This window comes from Petromyzon marinus, chromosome 54 (genome assembly GCF_048934315.1).
Source record: "Petromyzon marinus isolate PM22_M1 ecotype Great Lakes invasive population chromosome 54, UKy_Petmar_22M1.pri1.0, whole genome shotgun sequence".
NCBI classification, from domain to species: domain Eukaryota; kingdom Metazoa; phylum Chordata; class Hyperoartia; order Petromyzontiformes; family Petromyzontidae; genus Petromyzon; species Petromyzon marinus.
Genome location: NC_133720.1, coordinates 10,175,930 through 10,196,154, shown reverse-complemented (window position 1 = coordinate 10,196,154; position 20,225 = coordinate 10,175,930). Strand labels below are relative to the sequence as shown.

Below are 20,225 nucleotides of genomic sequence, written 5' to 3'. Positions count from 1 at the left end.
TCAGGCTCGCCTGAACCAACGCGAGCGAATTGCTGACTGTTTATCGGCAAGGGGCCCTCTTTGCAAGGACCGGGATCCTCGCTGGATGCTCGCACTAAACGCAGCAACACGCGGCACAGAATAATTATGTGGGGGGGGGGGGGTCACCTGGAGAATGTTCATTACAAAATAACCAATGCCTCCTCCTCCTTCCCCCCATCAACATTCGTCTCTCCAGATTAAAATATCGAGCCAGTCGGTCCGCAATGCTGCTTGAGGCTCCATGCAAGAGAAGAAATCTGGCTGTCACCTGATGAAGCTTTTTGTAATTACTGGCGAAACGTCGTACTCAGATTGTTAATGTTGTGGCTCGGCTCTCCAACACACCGGTGTGCTGTACCAGTGACGAATTGGCCACGTTCTGTTTTACGTGACAACCCTTACTAGTTGGCTGTGTCGGGTGGTGGCGGGTTTAACGACACAGTTATATGCTTACGTGATCTAAACCAAAAATAAAACCTGTTATGGATGATATTGGTCGCGAAAGACACCTTACTATTACAACTACTACAACAGCTACTAGGTGGTGTTAAACCAGCAAAGCGGAGGTGAGCGGGTGGAAGCTGCTTGTTTGGTGGGGAAGAGCATGGCCGGCGATTCGCGTCGCCTCAACCCCCCCCCCACACTCTCACGTCGCTGACAGCATCGTCGTCCGTCCCTTTTTTCGTTATTCCTCGCCTCCACCGCCGCCTACCGCCCTGTAAATCGCTTAGATAATTATTTAACGTCGTTTCATTATACGTCGTCGCACCTTTCAGGAATGTATCCCTCGCCCCCCCCCCCCCCCCCGACAGTAAACGGTGACCGTGTAAACTAATTCTCGCCTCGATGGGATTCCAACAATCGATCTGCTTGTATTCTACTCAAGACCTCCTCCCCCCTGTTGCTTCCCCTGCAGAGAATGGCTTCATCGAGGGCAAGGAGCTCGAGAACTTCTTCCGAGACCTGGAGCAGGCGCGGCGCGGTGTTGGGGTGGTGAGCGACCCCCACCTCGCCTGCACCATCACCACCACCGCCATCCACCACTACCACCACCACCACCACCATCGTCGTCATCACTAACGTTATCTCCCTACTATAGCATTCTTCATTGCCATCATCATCGTCTTTTGTCGGCATCCTCGGCTGTGTCGTCATCTTCATTGTTTTTTTTATCGCGACAAAACGCGGAGTGCCGCTGAAATAATGCCGATCAACGTCGGAAGGGCAGCCGAGACGTCGGGACGTAAGTTAGGTGCAGGGGGGTGGCTATGAAGTTGGACTCCCTGCCCCAGCTAAGTGGGCACCAACGCATGGGGGTGTGTGTGAAGATTGTTTATGTGGTAAGGGGAGGAACTAACGTACCGAGGAAAGACCAAGAGCAAAGGGGAGGAGGGGGGGGAAGGATAACCCTACAAATAAAATAATCTACGAGCGGCTTATGGGGCTTATGCGCTAAACTCCCCACCGCTCACAGATCCGCTTGCCGCTCGTTCAAGGCTGAGGGGGCACTTGGCCCTCTCTCCACCCACTCCCATCTCCCGAAGGGGGAATCATCATCATCTTTAGCGTGTATGAAGGCCAATTAATTGACTGAAGGCATCTTAACATATAGAGAGTACTGCAGAGCTTGGGCAATTGTTGGTAGCGTTGATTCCTCGATGCCTGGCTGCTGCCGCCTTCCAGCTTGTGGGTCTGTGGTTCCTTGCCAATTGTCAGAGATGCACTTTTCACGAATAACACAAATATTAAATTAAACATTATTTTGTTAGAACTGCTTGTTTGTGTGTTAGTTTGTTGCCTTTCGCCCGCACTTCCAATTAGCACGGTTGGCTTCGTATGGTGCGAAAGACATTAACTACCTCGCCTGGTATACAGGAGGTCGTGGGTTCGATCCCGACCCTGATGCCTTCATATTTGGAGTTTGCAAGTTATCCCCTTGGTCGTGTAGATTTTTCTCCGGGTCTTCGGGTTTTCCCCTCCACATTTAGAATCATGTGTTTAGAGTATTTGTCTGTTATACATTTCCATGTAACAAGCCACTTTGTTGGATATTCTGCTCGGATGGGGTCGAATTGATAAAATAACAGAGGGTTTACCGAAAGAAAACGCATACTGACGCCTATCTGAATGCAGAGTCACACCATCACCCCACACAGAAATCTGCTCTTATCTAGACGTTCATTCATCGAGCTAAGAAAGTGTAAAATGGTGACAGGCTGAGAAGTGAAATTAAACATGTTAAAGAAGCGTTGAAAATGAACGGTTGCAATGATGCACAAATCAACAGGGCATTTAATGCCAAAACCAAATCAAATAACACGAGTATTGAAACTGCCCAAGTAATTAAAACGATCAAAATACCGGACATTGCGGGAGTTAACTGATAAACTAGCCAGATGTTTGGAAAAACAAAACATCCGAGTCAGATTTGGCATGGTACATAAAATACAGAAATTAATATCTGGTACAAAAGATGTATTACCAAAGCTATCAACAGAAGGTGTGTACAGGATTAACTGCATTTGTGGCAAATGCTATGATGGGCAAACAGGACGAATGATCAGCACGAGACTACAAGAACATCAGAGAAATAGTAAATACTCCCAAATACAACTGTCAGCAGTAGCAGAACACGCTTGCCAACAAGGACATTCAATTGATTTTGATAATGTTGAAGTTCTGTGCAAAACTAGCTACTACTAGCCAAGACTAATGAGATAATCTCTCGAAATGGAAAGAAATAAAAATAATTTTAACCATTCGGATAGCTCCCGACTTAGTGCTGCGTGTAATTGAATCCTCAAATAATATATTGTTTAAATGCACGCTTATACAGGCCACCATTCTTCAATAGGGATTACCGTTGGTACGGCTAATTTAATATAAATTTCGATTTAAAGCTTTCGTGACCGCAAGGATTCATCTTCTTTGGTTCTTTCGGTAAAGTCACGTGGAATGAGAATAAAATAATAAATTGATAAAATAAAATAACACAAACAAAAATAACACGATAAAATTATTCTCATTCTACGTGACTTTACCGAAAGAACCAAAGAAGATAATTTAATATACACAATGGACAGCAAGGACAATATCAGAGGGCTCGAATAATGCGCATGCATAATGTACGTTCACTCATTAATCCCCCCCCCTCACTTAGCGCAAGAGTGCAGAAGTGTGGTTACCACATCTACACCTCTCTATAAGGAACGATACAGGTGAATGTCTCCACAAATCTGGCTGTCACCTGATGAAGCTGGTTGCAATTACTGGCGGAATGTAGTACTCAGATTGGAAATGTTGTGGCTTGGGTCTCCAACACACCGGTGTGCTGTACTATTATACTACACTATACACTACACACTTGTGCTGTACTAGTATATTACACTATACATTACACTACACACTAGTGCTGTACTAGTGACGAATTGGCACGTTCTGTTTACGTTACAACCCTTACCAGTTGGCTGTGTCGGGTGGTGGTGCGTTTTAACGACACATTTATATATTTACGCGATCTAACCCAAAAAAACCTCGATTAAACTCTACACTCTATACCATCACCATACTCTACACTGTATGGTACTATCCTCTGAATGCAATCTCCGCCGCCATCTGTGGTGAGTACTCTGTATTAACGTATATATTTGAAACTTGTTATATCATATATTTTTGAATATCGTTTTTTTGGTACTATACTTATTTAACCCTTTCTTAATGCAAATTTTAACCCAAAAAACGAACCCCAGCACCACATCCTAAATGTATATCATTAAGCGAATGGTAAAACGGCATTTACCGTAAACTGTTTGCTATGGCACGCTGGATCCGGTGAAAAATCGGCGGGCCATCGATTCATCTCCGGTGCGATTGGCGCCTTGTATAGGTGGCTAGGAGATGTTAACTCCCTCGCCTGGTATACAGGAGGTTGTGGGTTCGATCCCGACCCTGACAATGCCTGTATATTTGGAGTTGTGTGTTCTCACCCGCGGTCGCGTGGATTTTTTCCTCCAGTTATCCCTCCACCGTTATAAAACATGCATTTTTTGAATGTTTGGCCACTCTAAATTTCTACGCGATGATAAGCCACTTCGTTGAGCGATCATTTGCGATAGCCAGGTCGCTTTTAAAAAAAAATAGCTATATCGCTCAGTGGGTCTCTACAGGGTACAATAAAAAAAATGGGTTTAGTTTTTAATGGATAATAGATGCAGGGCCCAAGTGCTGTCCCGGGGCGATGCGAATGACAGATGTGTTTTTGTCCCCCCCCCGCCACGCCTCTCCCCCCGCCACCCCTCTCGTTGTGCCGTTATCCCCGAGCGCAGGAACTGCCCGAGAGTGTGGTGAAAGAGAAGATGAAATCGTTCATGGAAAAGTACGACAAGAACGCGGACGGAAAGATAGAGATGGCAGAGGTGAGCGTGAATCTATCATGCCACGAACATCCTTCACGACAACGGAATAATTGCGATTCCGGGTTGCCTGTGCCGAGCCAGGACCCGTTCATTGCAGAGTGGGTTACTCGCCTTTCAACATGGGGGCGGTTTCACCAGCATTGGTTCAGGCGACCCCCCTACACTGTTAATGGGCAGAACCGTCCGCTAAGGGCACGGCGAATCGGGGGCGACCGCCCCGAGCCCCACACTTTGGGGGGCACCACACAGTGGGATTTGCACCGGGCCCCGCACACACCCCCTATGGATGGCCCTGCTGATGAGACAATGATTGCCAAAATGAGTGCAGTGTTTTACGTTGAAAGTAGAGCCTATTTCTGACAGAAAGGCTGCTTGACAGCATTGGTTTCGATCACGGCTGACTACGGATGAGACACTGAAAGTTGAAACCAGTCCAGAGTTTGCTTGTATTGAACCAATGCTGCACTCCCAGAAGGTCGTTTAGCTGATGGGTTGTGTAAAACAAATACTTTGACTTTCCATGTGCAGAGACAAATATGGGAATGAGGCGTTAATTATTGTATCATTCACCCGTTGATCTGTCGTAGACACAGACAGAAACAACAGTGCAGGCTCATCAATACTTATTACACCTGTCACTCATTACTCAATCATGTAGGTCCAATCTCTCGCACGCTCGGCTGACCTACGCGTAGTGGCTCACTTTCTTTGGCAGTCCTGAACTCGTGATGGAAACTCGACATTCCTATGGCAGAGCTAAGCACAGTTGAGCCCGGATAGTGCTTGAATTGGCGACCGTCATGCAGAACCAGTTGCTACAGGCCGCTGTGGGGTCTACGCAGTGGGCAGCAGAGGGCAGTGCAGAACATTCATTGTTGTACTGCGCTTCCATGCACCACGCCTATGATCCTCGCCATACCTAAACCCACACTGACCAGCGTGGTAAAGTATGGTCAAATAACCCCCACGACCCACACAGCTTCGGGAGGCCCTCATCCATCAGTGGATTGGCCAAAGGGCTGGATGTGCGCGTGCACAACAGAGCCAGGTCTATTCACCCATAAGGCAACAACCTCTATTGACTACTCTCTCCAAATGGAAAGATGATGATGCTGATTTAATCCCGGCCACTTAATGTGAATTTTCCGTCGATATTTTCCACTGTGACGGCGGTAAATGCGGTAAAAGGTGGAGATGCCAGGTGGCTCGGAGAGCGAGCGAGCAAGCGAGCGCCCCTTATCGGATCAAACGTCAAGAGCCATTTCCTGCCGCTCAAATGAGCGTCGAGGCATTTCACTGGTGCTCATCTCCCATTTACAGCCCCTGCAGAGCCAGTGGGGGGGAAATTCCACATTCCTACGGCGGGGATGAGTCCATCCATTGAACAAGCACTGTTGACTTCACCACAAAGCGGTGCTCCTTGTGATCCACGTGCGTGTTTTTGGGTCGAGTCTCGTGGCAGTGATTGTAGTTTTATGCCAACGTGACAGTGGCGAGATGTTAACTACTTCGCCTGGTATACAGGAGGTTGTGGGTTCCATCCCAACCCTGACGCCTGCTGTATATTTGGAGTTGGCATGTTTCTCTCTCGCTCCCCGTGGTCGTGTGGATTTTTCTCCGGGTCCTCCGGTTTTTCCCTCCACATTTACAAACGTGCGTCTAGATTATTTTGAATGTTATGGTATTTGGCTGCTGTAAATTTACATGTGATAAGCCACTTCGTTGAGCTATCATTTGTGATAGCCAAGTCGCTTCTGAAAAAAGAGCTCTGTTGCAGCTCAATGTCTTTAACCCCTCCACCACCCGGCGACATTATTTACGCAGGTATTGTTACTACCATTGTTATGTACACATGCCAACGCATTGAGCTTCTTTAGGGAGCGATCCGAATTTCCGGGGATCGCCAACCTCGATGAGACTTGAAGCAGTTGGAGCGGAACGTCGTCGCGCGTTCACGTTCAATTCAGCCGTGAAAAGTCTCGCGCCGCCGATGAGGAGGGGTGGCGCTTGAATGGTCAGAATTTTATCTTCGTATGGCTGGGGAAGCAGTGATGTAAATGCGTATGTTTGTTGAACTTCTTTCGCACCGTACATAGCCAAACGTGCTAATCAGAGGTGCGGGCAGAAGTACAACAAACGAAACACAAAAAGCATATTTAGAGAAATGAGTTTAGAGAAATGAGTTTTCTAATAAAGTTACAGTTTGATGTTAGTCATAGTTTGTTGTCGAGGTTAGCGATCCATTCAACGCCTTCAGGCGAGGCAGAGCGAGCGGTCGCGATGCCCACCGGGACTGGATCTCTCACGGCCAGGAGTTCGGTGGTACATGCAGCGATCGATCGTCTGACTTGGGTGGTGGCCACGGTGACAATCTGTTCCGCTCCTCGCGTGTTCCACTCATGCAACAAATGGCCGCATCTTCTTCCCCTGGCCTTGTCCTCAAGCGGTTGCTTGGGGGTCGTCCAAGTTTTTCGTGGAAGAGGTCGAACCCTGGCACTTTGGGGAGAATGCGATCGGCGCACAATAACGTGTGGTGGGAATGATATTATCTGCCTCGAGGTCACAATCCTAACAGGTGGCGGAGGGCCTAACAACAAGAATCTTGGCATCGGACATCGCCCAAAAACCAACACGGAGAATCACGTTGGCTATGCAAGCTGCCGTTTGTACGGTACTCGTTTTTATCAACCCCGGTTGGAGCGATGGATGATGGGCCGAGCCATCCCCCAGCCAGGATTTGAACTCGCGACCTCTCCGATCGTCGTGAGCCGCCCGCTCCCATCTGGTGCGGTGGCGCAACTGGAATGTAAATTGAGATTATAAACTTAAAACGGAAAAAGAGAGCAGAGAGATGAACAAAGTCGTTGTTTTCCATCACGAGGAAGAAAAGGAGTATGTTGGAGGATGTTGACAAGAGAGCGTGGCCATTCCCGAGGTATTGTAGTTTTGAAGCCGTGTGATTTATGAGATTTCTATATTTTTGTGTTTTTATTTAAATCCGCAGTTGGCGCAAATTCTCCCGACCGAGGAGAACTTCCTTCTCTTCTTCCGGCAACACGTCAAGTCCAGCGCCGAGTTCATGGAGGTGCGTTGGTCCACTATGAGTTGGGATCATCACCATCACCACCACCGCAATCATCATCATCATGATAATCATTATCACAATCATTGCCATCATGATCATCATGATAACCACATCATAATCACAATCATCATGATCATTATCACGATCATTATCATTACAGTCATTATCATGAGCGTCATCTCGCCCCTCCGATTAGCACAGTTCGCTATGTATTGTGCGAAAGAAGTTCAACATATACACATCATGTTCATAATCACGATCGTCATCAAATCATCGTGATCATCGTATTCATCATTATCACAACGTGGTGGTGCAAGCAAAAGATATCGATCCGGATCCGATGAGATTCCTCTTCTGCTTCATCTGTAAGCTGAGAGTTGAACAGCAATGCGTGTTGGTGTTCATGTCGCTCTTGACGAGTGGGCCAGTGGACAACTTCAGGAGCAGCCTCGCGGTTAATTTCCGAAACCCCGCTGGCGAATTGTTGAAGTAGGCATCGGCGTTACTGTGTGTGTCCATGGATTGAGATATTTATTGACGTAGAGATGCCTTGACTTGCATAGAGACCCATAACAACAACACGCGCAATGCACCACTAAGTGGCAGTGACGTCACCATGGTGCCTGTTACCAGGCCAGGTTCACTTTTTGAGGCCACTTGATTTGTCGAAGGGTCGCTGACAGCAGGTCACGGGACAGACCCAGGTGCCATGGGTTTGCTGACTGAGATGACCGGCAGATGCACCATCTGTGCCCCCTACTGTGCGAACTTGCTGCGTTGACCCGCCCGGCGCTCCGCTCATTGTTGTTAGCATGATCCTCTGCCCTCCGTTGTTGTTGGAGGGTGACTGCCTCCAACTGACCAGCAGAGTCCTCCACAAGCCTCCTCCATAAAGACCCATAGACCTATATACATATATATCCCCTGCTGATTTTGTACGTTTGCCCACTGACAAAGAAATGATCAGTCTATAATTTTAATGGTAGGTTTATTTGAACAGTGAGAGACAGAATAACAACAAAATCCAGAAAAACGCATGTCAAAAATGTTATAAATTGATTTGCATTTTAATGAGGGAAATAAGTATTTGACCCCTCTGCAAAACATGACTTAGTACTTGATGGCAAAACCCTTGTTGGCAATCACAGAGGTCAGACGTTTCTTGTAGTTGGCCCCTAGGGTTGCACACATCTCAGGAGGGATTTTGTCCCACTCCTCTTTGCAGATCTTCTCTAAGTCATTAAGGTTTCGAGGCTGACGTTTGGAAACTCGAACCTTCAGCTCCCTCCACAGATTTTCTATGGGATCAAGGTCTGGAGACTGGCTAGGCCACTCCAGGACCTTAATGTGCTTCTTCTTGAGCCACTCCTTTGTTGCCTTGGCCATGTGTTTTTGGTCATTGTCATGCTGGAATACCCATCCATGACCCATTTTCAATGTCCTGGCTGAGGGAAGGAGGTTCTCAACCAAGATTTGACGGTACATGGCCCCGTCCATCGTCCCTTTGATGCGGTGAAGTTGTCCTGTCCCCTTAGCAGAAAAACACCCCCAAAGCAAAATGTTTCCACCTCCATGTTTGACGGTGGGGATGGTGTTCTTGGGGTCATAGGCAGCATTCCTCCTCCTCCAAACATGGCGAGTTGAGTTGATGCCAAAGAGCTCCATTTTGGTCTCATCTGACCACAACACTTTCACCCAGTTGTCCTCTGAATCATTCAGATGTTCATTGGCAAACTTCAGACGGTCATGTATATGTGCTTTCTTGAGCAGGGGGACCTTGCGGGCGCTGCAGGATTTCAGTCCTACACGGCGTAGTGTGTTACCAATTGTTTTCTTGGTGACTATGGTCCCAGCTGCTTTGAGATCATTGAGAAGATCCTCCCGTGTAGTTCTGGGCTGATTCCTCACCGTTCTCATGATCATTGCAACTCCACGAGGTGAGATCTTGCATGGAGCCCCAGGCCGAGGGAGATTGACAGTTCTTTTGTGTTTCTTCCATTTGCGAATAATCGCACCAACTTTTGTCACCTTCTCACCAAGCTGCTTGGCAATGGTCTTGTAGCCCATGCCAGCCTTGTGTAGGTCTACAATCTTGTCCCTGACATCCTTTGAGAGCTCGTTGGTCTTGGCCATGGTGGATAGTTTGGAATCTGATTGATTGCTTCTGTGAACAGGTGTCTTTTATACATGTAACAAGCTGAGATTAGGAGCACTCCCTTTAAGAGTGTGCTCCTAATCTCAGCTCGTTACCTGTATAAAAAACACCTGGGAGCCAGAAATCTTTCTGATTGAGAGGGGGTCAAATACTTATTTCCCTCATTAAAATGCAAATCAATTTGTAACATTTTTGACATGCGTTTTTCCGGATGTTTTGTTGTTATTCTGTCTCTCACTGTTCAAATAAACCTACCATTTAAATTATAGACTGATAATTTCTTTGTCAGTGGGCAAACGTACGAAATCAGCAGGGGATCAAATACTTTTTTCCCTCACTGCAGACACCCATCTACTCAAATCGGCACGGCTTCAGGAGTGGCCTCACGGCGAATATCTGAAAAGCTGCCGGCAAATGATTGAACCGGGCAGTAGCGTTGCTGCCTGCTCCATGGGTTGAGCTTGGTGCCCACAGCGCCAACCACCTCGGATCTCTGTCATCGCAGGCGGCGGCGCTTCGCGATCGCCGTGCCTGTCGCTCACCAAGCAATCGCGATTCCGCTCTGGACCACCGGCCGCAGGGGAAACTGACACCGGGTGGCTCTGCGGTTGGGTCAGTGATCAAATGCCCGTTAAATTATTCATCCAGATCACAAAAGGGGATGGAAAAATCCAAAAGTGTCCTTACAAATAAATAAATCCAAAATTGCATTTTAAAAAATCGCTGATTGGCTCTCAATCAGAAGGGCACACGTTCAAATCCCAGTCAAGAGTTGACTCGGAGCTATCATTCTTCTTGAGTCAATAATAAGAAAAACGGCTTTGTCACTGAGTTCCCATCCATGATAACACGGACTTTCTGCCGCTGATTCTGGGCCACCGATGGATACGAGCGCCTCGGCGTGGCTCGCTTGAGCTCGAGGGACACTTTGGGCACGGAGGCACGTCCTGCAAGCTTGTATTATTAATGGTCCAAATGGCAAAGCCTTTCGGAGATTCATAAACATTTCGGGTCATCATTAAGCTCTCATGGGTTTTCTCTCGGAACGTCAGCGCGCATTTTCGCACGATCAACTCGACGTTTTCTTTGTTCGCGTATAGGGAAGCGTGCATCTGCTTCCTCTCCCCCCCCTCCTCCCACAGTGTAATGGAGTGAATCACAAATTAATGAATGCTTCGAATTTTTTTATTTTTTTACCAATGAATTATTTAACGGCTCTAGGCTGATTTGGGGGGGGAGGTGGGGCGAGCGGGTGTCTCATTTAACAGAAAACGCAAATTCATTCCAACCGCTCGTAATCCACCAATGGGTGGAGGAGACCTCTCAATATCCTCGTTGGTTATGAGGTTGTCTTGACCTACTTCACCCATGGCATTCCAATGCCGCTTGGCGATGGTGGGGTGGCGGGAGAACCGATGAGGATATCAGAATACAGGACTCCTCGACTTACGAACGTTCCACTTACAACCTTCCAGGGATACGAACAAACCTGTCCATATGTCGAATCTGTTGGTACCGAGAGTCGTAAGTTCAACCACCGTGCAATAGATGGCGGTGGTGGCATCTACGTCTGCAGAACATGAAGAACCAGTGGCATCTACATCTACAGGAGATTGTACAACTTTTAAAGCTATTTACCGTGTTTAGTGTACAACATGTTTAGAATCGACAGGAGTAAAGTTAAACTTACGAACAAAGCAACTTACGAACAGTAGTTCACAGATGTCTATATGACTCACCACTGATGTTAGTCAGGGCCTGGACTCGAACTGGACCCGCATGGCTTCGTAATGCAACATTCTAACCAGCTATCCTGTACATACAAAGACAAAGATCCCACCGTATAACCTTTAGCAGACTGTTGGGGCGAGTGCTGTTAGCGAGTAGCACCTATGAAGGTGGGAACGGTACACGAGGGGGTGGGTGGCCAGCACCACGCCCAACTGCCTTTGTCTCCTCATTTGTGATGTTTACACACCACACCAGGTACTCATTTGATGCTAAGTCAACCTAGGGGAAGACTCCCAGGGTCTGTTAAGATGATCGTCACTCAGTGTAACACGTAGGCTTTCGCGACCAATATTCATAATGAAGGTTTTTGGGTTAGATTGCGTAAGTATAAATGTGTCGAAGCCCTCCACCACCTGACACAGCCAATTAGTAAGGGATTTGTCACGTAAACAAAACGCCAAATAGTTACGACTTCAGCCCAACGGTGTGTTGGAGAGTAACTTACCAGCGAAACCCAAAAACCTTCATTATGAATTATCGTCACTGGGTGTTGGCCGTGAGCGGGAATCGAACAGGGTTCCGCCGGGTTTGTAGCGCAGCGTAGTGCTAACCGCTGCACCTCCACTCCCCCGTACATACAACGCCCCTACCTCCATACACAACATCTGCGATGATACCGCAAACCTATCATCGATTACCCAGGAAAGCCTCGTTGTTTTCAGGAGGGTCCTGCCAGGTTTGATAGTTAGGGGATTGTGGCCTTCACAGCTGCCCAGTGAGGAGCCGGGGGAGGGGTCGGGGACACGTGCTCCGTGCCTCACACACAAAGAGGTTCCACCAATCAGGAGCCAAGTATTTTTTTCCTTTTCCTTCGCCGCACGTGGCCTTCCGGCCGGGGTCTCGAGCCCCTCGGTCTCCGGGTGACGGTGCCGGCCTTGGTGGACCTCTTGACATCCACCTTGACCTTTGCCGTTGACCTTCCTAGCATCTCTACCCCCCGCTGCCCCCCCCCCCTTTTCGTCGCAGACGTGGAGGCGATACGACACGGACCGCAGCGGCTACATCGAGGCCAACGAGCTGAAGGTGCGTCGAGGCGTAAGCGTGGGCGCTCGGATACGAGATCGATTCCCCCGGCGACGTGCGAACAATGAGCGGCGCGCGGTCGATCCGTCGGTTCGTGCGGCAGAGCACCGTGGCTTGCAGTGAAGTCGAGAATACCTCGGGAAAAACGACGCCCGCCCTCCTACAACACTCCTCCTGATGCTCTATCACCACCACCGCCAACACCATCATCATCATCATCGCTACCAGCATCACCTCCTCCACCACAAACACCATCAGCCATCATCACCACCGCCTTCAACACTAGCATCACTACCACCGCCGTCATCACTACCAGCATAACCACCACCAACGCCACCACCATCACCACCAGCATCACCACCATCGTCAAAATCACCAGCGCCACCACACCATCACCACCAGCATCGCCACCACCACCATCACCACCACCATCTTCACGATCACACCATAATGCGTTGCCATCTGGCCCTGAACATCCCCTGGGTCGATTCGGTCTCAAATGAGTACCTGGTGCGGTGTGTAAACATCGGCACTCGGGAGACAAAGGTGGCCGGGCGTGGTGTTGGCCACCCACCCCCTTGTGTGCCTTGTGGGCCTTCATAGGTGCTCGCTAACAGCACTTGCCCCAACAGCCTGGGTAGGCTACACGGGGAATCTTTGTCTTTGTGGTAAGTTTTCTTCAGTCACTAATATAGCGTTCACTACTCTCGTGCCTAGAGTATGTATGTGTCATTAGTGTCTAGCGTGTGTGTGTGTCACTAGTGTCTAGCGTGTGTGTGTGTGTGTCACTAGTGTCAAGAGTATCTGTGTGTGCTACTAGTGTCTAGAGTGTGTGTGTCACTAGTGTCTAGCGTGTGTGTGTCACTAGTCTCTAGCGTGTGTGTGTGTGTCACTAGTGTCTAGAGTATCTGTGTGTGCTACTAGTGTCTAGAGTGTGTGTGTCACTAGTGTCTAGAGTGTGTGTGTGTCACTAGTGTCTAGTGTGTGTGTGTCACTAGTGCCTAGAGTGTCTGTGTGTGTCACTAGTGTCTAGTGTGTGTGTGTGTGTCACTAGTGTCTAGCGTGTGTGTGTGTGTCACTAGTGTCTACAGTGTGTGTGTGTCACTAGTGTCTAGTGTGTGCCACTAGTGTCTAGAGTGTGTGTGTGTCACTAGTGCCTAGAATGTGTGTGTGTCACTAGTGCCTAGAGTGTCTGTGTGTTACTAGTGTCCAGTGTGTGTGTCACTAGTGCCTAGTGTGTGTGTGTGTGTGTCACTAGTGTCCAGTGTGTCTGTGTGTCTGTCACTAGTGTCTAGAGTGTCTGTGTGTGTCACTAGTGTCCAGAGTGTGTGTGTGTCACTAGTGTCTAGAGTGTCTGTGTGTCACTAGTGTCTAGTGTGTGTGTGTGTCACTAGTGTCCAGAGTGTGTGTGTGTCACTAGTGTCTAGAGTGTGTGTGTGTCACTAGTGTCCAGAGTGTGTGTGTGTCACTAGTGCCTAGAGTGTGTGTGTGTCACTAGTGTCCAGAGTGTGTGTGTGTGTCACTAGTGTCTAGAGTGTGTGTGTGTGTTACTAGTGTCTAGAGTGTGTGTGTGTGTTACTAGTGTCTAGAGTGTGTGTGTGTTACTAGTGTCTAGAGTGTCTGTGTGTGTTACTAGTGTCTAGAGTATGTGTGTGTCACTAGTGTCTAGAGTGTCTGTGTGTCACTAGTGCCTAGAGTGTCTGTGTGTGTTACTAGTGTCTAGAGTGTGTGTGTGTCACTAGTGTCTAGAGTGTGTGTGTGTCACTAGTGTCCAGAGTGTGTGTGTGTCACTAGTGCCTAGAGTGTGTGTGTGTGTCACTAGTGTCCAGAGTGTGTGTGTGTGTCACTAGTGTCTAGAGTGTGTGTGTGTTACTAGTGTCTAGAGTGTGTGTGTTACTAGTGTCTAGAGTGTGTGTGTGTGTTACTAGTGTCTAGAGTGTCTGTGTGTGTTACTAGTGTATAGAGTATGTGTGTGTCACTAGTGTCTAGAGTGTCTGTGTGTGTTACTAGTGTCTAGAGTATGTGTGTGTCACTAGTGTCTAGAGTGTGTGTGTCACTAGTGTCCAGAGTGTGTGTGTGTGTCACTAGTGTCCAGAGTGTGTGTGTATGTCACTAGTGTCTAGAGTGTCTGTGTGTCACTAGTGTCTAGAGTGTGTGTGTCACTAGTGTCTAGAGTGTGTGTGTGTCACTAGTGTCTAGAGTGTGTGTGTGTCACTAGTGTCTAGCGTGTGTGTGTGTGTCACTAGTGTCTAGCGTGTGTGTGTCACTAGTGTCTAGAGTATGTGTGTGTCACTAGTGTCTAGAGTGTCTGTGTGTCACTAGTGTCCAGAGTGTGTGTGTGTGTGTCACTAGTGTCTAGAGTGTGTGTGTGTCACTAGTGTCTAGAGTGTGTGTGTGTGTCACTAGTGTCTAGAGTGTGTGTGTGTGTCACTAGTGTCTAGAGTGTCTGTGTGTCACTAGTGTCTAGCGTGTGGGTGTGTGTGTCACTAGTGTCTAGCGTGTGTGTGTGTGTCACTAGTGTCTAGAGTGTGTGTGTGTGTGTCACTAGTGTCTAGAGTATGTGTGTGTGTCACTAGTGTCTAGAGTGTCTGTGTGTATCACTAGTGTCTAGAGTGTCTGTGTGTCACTAGTGTCTAGAGTGTGTGTGTGTGTCACTAGTGTCTAGAGTGTCTGTGTGTCACTAGTGTCTAGAGTGTCTTTGTGTCACTAGTGTCTAGAGTGTCTGTGTGTCACTAGTGTCTAGAGTATGTGTGTGTCACTAGTGTCTAGAGTATGTGTGTGTCACTAGTGTCTAGAGAGTGTGTGTGCACCAGTGTCTAGAGTGTGTGTGTGTCACTAGTGTTTAGAGTATGTGTCACTAGTGTCTAGAGTGTCTGTGTGTCACTAGTGTCTAGAGTGTGTGTGTCACCTAGTGTCTAGAGTGTCTGTATGTCACTAGTGTCTAGAGTATCTGTGTGTCACTAGTGTCTAGAGTGTCGGTGTGTCACTAGTGTCTAGAGTGTGTCTGTGTGTCACTAGTGTCTAGAGTGTGTGTGTGTGTCACTAGTGTCTAGAGTGTCTGTGTGTCACTAGTGTCTAGAGTGTCTGTGTGTCACTAGTGTCTAGAGTGTCTGTGTGTCACTAGTGTCTAGAGTATGTGTGTATCACTAGTGTCTAGAGTGTCTGTGTGTCACTAGTGTCTAGAGTGTGTGTGTCACTAGTGTCTAGAGTGTCTGTGTGTCACTAGTGTCTAGAGTGTCTGTATGTCACTAGTGTCTAGAGTATCTGTGTGTCACTAGTGTCTAGAGTGTGTGTGTGTCACTAGTGTCCAGTGTGTGTGTCACTAGTGTCTAGAGTGTGTGTGTGCCACTAGTGTCTAGTGTGTGTCACTAGTGTCTAGTGTGTGTGTGTGTTACTAGTGTCTAGAGTATGTGTGTGTCACTAGTGTCTAGAGTATGTGTGTGTCACTAATGTCTAGAGTGTCTGTGTGTCACTCGTGTCTAGAGTGTCTGTGTGTCACTCGTGTCTAGAGTGTCTGTGTGTCACTAGTGTCTAGAGTGTCTGTGTGTCACTAGTGTCTAGAGTATCTGTGTGTCACTAGTGTCTAGAGTGTCTGTGTGTCACTAGTGTCTAGAGTGTCTGTATGTCACTAGTGTCTAGAGTATCTGTGTGTCACTAGTGTCTAGAGTGTGTGTCACTAGTGTCTAGAGTGTGTGTGTGTGTCACTAGTGTCTAGAGTATGTGTGTGTCACTAGTGTCTAGAGTGTGTGTCACTAGTGTCTAGAGTGTGTATGTGCGTCACTAGTTTCTAGAGTATGTGTGTGTCTCTAGTCTCGAGCGTGTGTGTGTGTCACCAGTGTCTAGAGTGTGTGTGTCACTAGTGTCTAGAGTGTGTGTGTGTGTCACTAGTGTCTAGAGTGTGTGTGTGTGTCACTAGTGTCTAGAGTGTGTGTGTGTGTCACTAGTGTCTAGAGTATGTGTGTGTCACAAGTGTCTAGAGTGTCTGTGTGTCACTCGTGTCTAGAGTGTCTGTGTGTCACTAGTGTCTAGAGTGTCTGTGTGTCACTAGTGTCTAGAGTGTCTGTGTGTCACTAGTGTCTAGAGTATCTGTGTGTCACTAGTGTCTAGAGTGTCTGTGTGTCACTAGTGTCTAGAGTGTCTGTATGTCACTAGTGTCTAGAGTATCTGTGTGTCACTAGTGTCTAGAGTGTGTGTGTGTGTGTCACTAGTGTCCAGTGTGTGTGTCACTAGTGTCTAGAGTGTGTGTGTGCCACTAGTGTCTAGTGTGTGTCACTAGTGTCTAGTGTGTGTGTGTGTTACTAGTGTCTAGAGTATGTGTGTGTCACTAGTGTCTAGAGTATGTGTGTGTCACTAATGTCTAGAGTGTCTGTGTGTCACTCGTGTCTAGAGTGTCTGTGTGTCACTCGTGTCTAGAGTGTCTGTGTGTCACTAGTGTCTAGAGTGTCTGTGTGTCACTAGTGTCTAGAGTATCTGTGTGTCACTAGTGTCTAGAGTGTCTGTGTGTCACTAGTGTCTAGAGTGTCTGTATGTCACTAGTGTCTAGAGTATCTGTGTGTCACTAGTGTCTAGAGTGTGTGTCACTAGTGTCTAGAGTGTGTGTGTGTGTGTCACTAGTGTCTAGAGTATGTGTGTGTCACTAGTGTCTAGAGTGTGTGTCACTAGTGTCTAGAGTGTGTATGTGCGTCACTAGTTTCTAGAGTATGTGTGTGTCTCTAGTCTCGAGCGTGTGTGTGTGTCACCAGTGTCTAGAGTGTGTGTGTCACTAGTGTCTAGAGTGTGTGTGCGTGTCACTAGTGTCTAGAGTGTGTGTGTGTGTCACTAGTGTCTAGAGTGTGTGTGTGTGTGTCACTAGTGTCTAGAGTATGTGTGTCACAAGTGTCTAGAGTGTCTGTGTGTCACTCGTGTCTAGAGTGTCTGTGTGTCACTAGTGTCTAGAGTGTCTGTGTGTCACTAGTGTCTAGAGTGTCTGTGTGTCACTAGTTTCTAGAGTATCTGTGTGTCACTAGTGTCTAGAGTGTCTGTGTGTCACTAGTGTCTAGAGTGTCTGTATGTCACTAGTGTCTAGAGTGTGTGTGTGTCACTAGTGTCTAGAGTGTGTGTCGTCACTAGTGTCTAGAGTGTCTGTGTGTCACTAGTGTCTAGAGTGTCTGTGTGTCACTAGTGTCTAGAGTGTCTGTGTGTCACTAGTGTCTAGTGTGTGTGTGTGTGTCACTAGTGTCTAGAGTGTGTGTGTGTCACTAGTGTCTAGAGGGTCTGTGTGTCACTAGTGTCTAGTGTGTGTGTGTCACTAGTGTCTAGAGTATTTGTGTGTCTCTAGTCGCGAGTGTGTGTGTGTGTCACTAGTGTCTAGAGTGTGTGTGTCACTAGTGTCTAGAGTATGTGTGTGTCACTAGTGTCTAGAGTGTCTGTGTGTCACTCGTGTCTAGAGTGTCTGTGTGTCACTAGTGTCTAGAGTGTCTGTGTGTCACTAGTGTCTAGAGTATCTGTGTGTCACTAGTGTCTAGAGTATGTGTGTGTCACTAGTGTCTAGAGTATCTGTGTGTCACTAGTGTCTAGAGTGTCTGTGTGTCACTAGTGTCTAGAGTGTCTGTATGTCACTAGTGTCTAGAGTATCTGTGTGTCACTAGTGTCTAGAGTGTGTGTCACTAGTGTCTAGAGTGTGTGTGTGTGTCACTAGTGTCTAGAGTGTCTGTGTGTCACTAGTGTCTAGAGTGTCTGTATGTCACTAGTGTCTAGAGTATTTGTGTGTCACTCGTGTCTAGAGTGTGTGGCACTAGTGTCTAGAGTGTGTGTCACTAGTGTCTAGAGTGTGTGTGTGTGTGTCACTAGTGTCTAGAGTGTGTGTGTCACTAGTGTCTAGAGTATGTGTGTGTGTCACTAGTGTCTAGAGTATGTATGTGTGTCACTAGTTTCTAGAGTATGTGTGTGTCTCTAGTCTCGAGCGTGTGTGTGTGTCACCAGTGTCTAGAGTGTGTGTGTCACTAGTGTCTAGAGTGTCTGTGTGTCACTAGTGTCTAGAGTGTGTGTGTGTCACTAGTGTCTAGTGTGTGTGTGTGTCACTAGTGTCTAGAGTATGTGTGTGTCACTAGTGTCTAGAGTGTCTGTGTGTCACTCGTGTCTAGAGTGTCTGTGTGTCACTAGTGTCTAGAGTGTCTGTGTGTCACTAGTGTCTAGAGTATCTGTGTGTCACTAGTGTCTAGAGTATGTGTGTGTCACTAGTGTCTAGACTATCTGTGTGTCACTAGTGTCTAGAGTGTCTGTGTGTCACTAGTGTCTAGAGTGTCTGTATGTCACTAGTGTCTAGAGTATCTGTGTGTCACTAGTGTCTAGAGTGTGTGTCACTAGTGTCTAGAGTGTGTGTGTGTGTCACTAGTGTCTAGAGTGTCTGTGTGTCACTAGTGTATAGAGTGTCTGTATGTCACTAGTGTCTAGAGTATTTGTGTGTCACTCGTGTCTAGAGTGTGTGGCACTAGTGTCTAGAGTGTGTGTCACTAGTGTCTAGAGTGTGTGTGTGTCACTAGTGTCTAGAGTATGTGTGTGTGTCACTAGTGTCTAGAGTATGTATGTGTGTCACTAGTTTCTAGAGTATGTGTGTGTCTCTAGTCTCGAGCGTGTGTGTGTGTCACCAGTGTCTAGAGTGTGTGTGTCACTAGTGTCTAGAGTGTCTGTGTGTCACTAGTGTCTAGAGTGTGTGTGTGTCACTAGTGTCTAGAGTGTCTGTGTGTCACTAGCGTCTAGTGTGTGTGTGTGTTACTAGTGTCTAGAGTGTGTGTGTGTGTCACTAGTGTCTAGAGTGTCTGTGTGTCACTAGTGTCTAGAGTGTCTGTGTGTCACTAGTGTCTAGAGTGTCTGTGTGTCACTAGTGTCTAGTGTGTGTGTGTGTGTCACTAGTGTCTAGAGTGTCTGTGTGTCACTAGTGTCTAGAGTGTCTGTGTGTCACTAGTGTCTAGAGTGTCTGTGTGTCTCTAGTCGCGAGCGTGTGTCCCCTGTGTGTGCCGCCGCGCTGGTAGAACTTCCTGCGTGACCTGCTGACCAAGGCCCGCAAGAAGTACGACAACGACAAGCTGGACGAGTACACGCACACCATCGTGAGCGCCACACTCCTCCCTCCGTACCCTCTGAGCTCCGTCCTCCGCACTCTCCTCACTACTCGCTCCCAACTCCTCCCTCTGCACTCCTTCCTTCGAACTCTTCCCTCCACACCTCCGCACCCTTCGAACTCCTCCCTCCGCACTCCTTCGTCCACACCTCCGCACTCCTCCCTCCGCACCCTCTGCTGCCTCCGAACTCCTCCGTCTGCACTCCTCCTTCCACTCTCTCCGCACTTACTCCCCACCCGGCTCACACACTCGCTGACCACCAGCGAGCATCCGTGCGTGTGCGTACACATTATGGGGAGCGGCAGCGCAGCGGCTAGCGCGCCACGCCTGCGAACCCAGCGATGGATTCGCCTGCTCCGGTTCAGATGATCACTTTCAACTCTTCACTGATGTCGTCCGTGGCCGGGAATCCATCTCGGATCGCCGGGTTCGCGGTGCAGCGAGTTTCACCGCCGCCGTTAGCGCTCCACCCATCGGTACGTTTACTTGGCTTGCTCGTAGGTGGCATGGGCTGGCACAGAGGGTGGCATACCCTGCCAGCACCGCCGAGAACTTGGGGTTGGATTCCAGGCAGCCAGGGTTTTCCCGCGGGGTTTTGCTTTAAATGAAGCGAACCCCGCACGGGTATTCGACCT

At 48.1% G+C, this 20,225-nt stretch overlaps 1 protein-coding gene across 1 annotated transcript in view; it reads left to right on the top strand.

Moving 5' to 3' along the window:
• Positions 1–20,225, top strand: part of LOC116954250 (calretinin-like) — a 64,824-nt gene that overhangs the window by 21,935 nt on the left and 22,664 nt on the right. Inside the window, exons 2-6 of the mRNA XM_032974828.2 lie at positions 938–1,014; positions 4,347–4,436; positions 7,441–7,521; positions 12,434–12,490; positions 19,501–19,578. Of these exons, the coding sequence (XP_032830719.1) occupies positions 938–1,014; positions 4,347–4,436; positions 7,441–7,521; positions 12,434–12,490; positions 19,501–19,578 (383 nt within the window). The remainder of the gene's footprint in view (positions 1–937; positions 1,015–4,346; positions 4,437–7,440; positions 7,522–12,433; positions 12,491–19,500; positions 19,579–20,225) is intronic.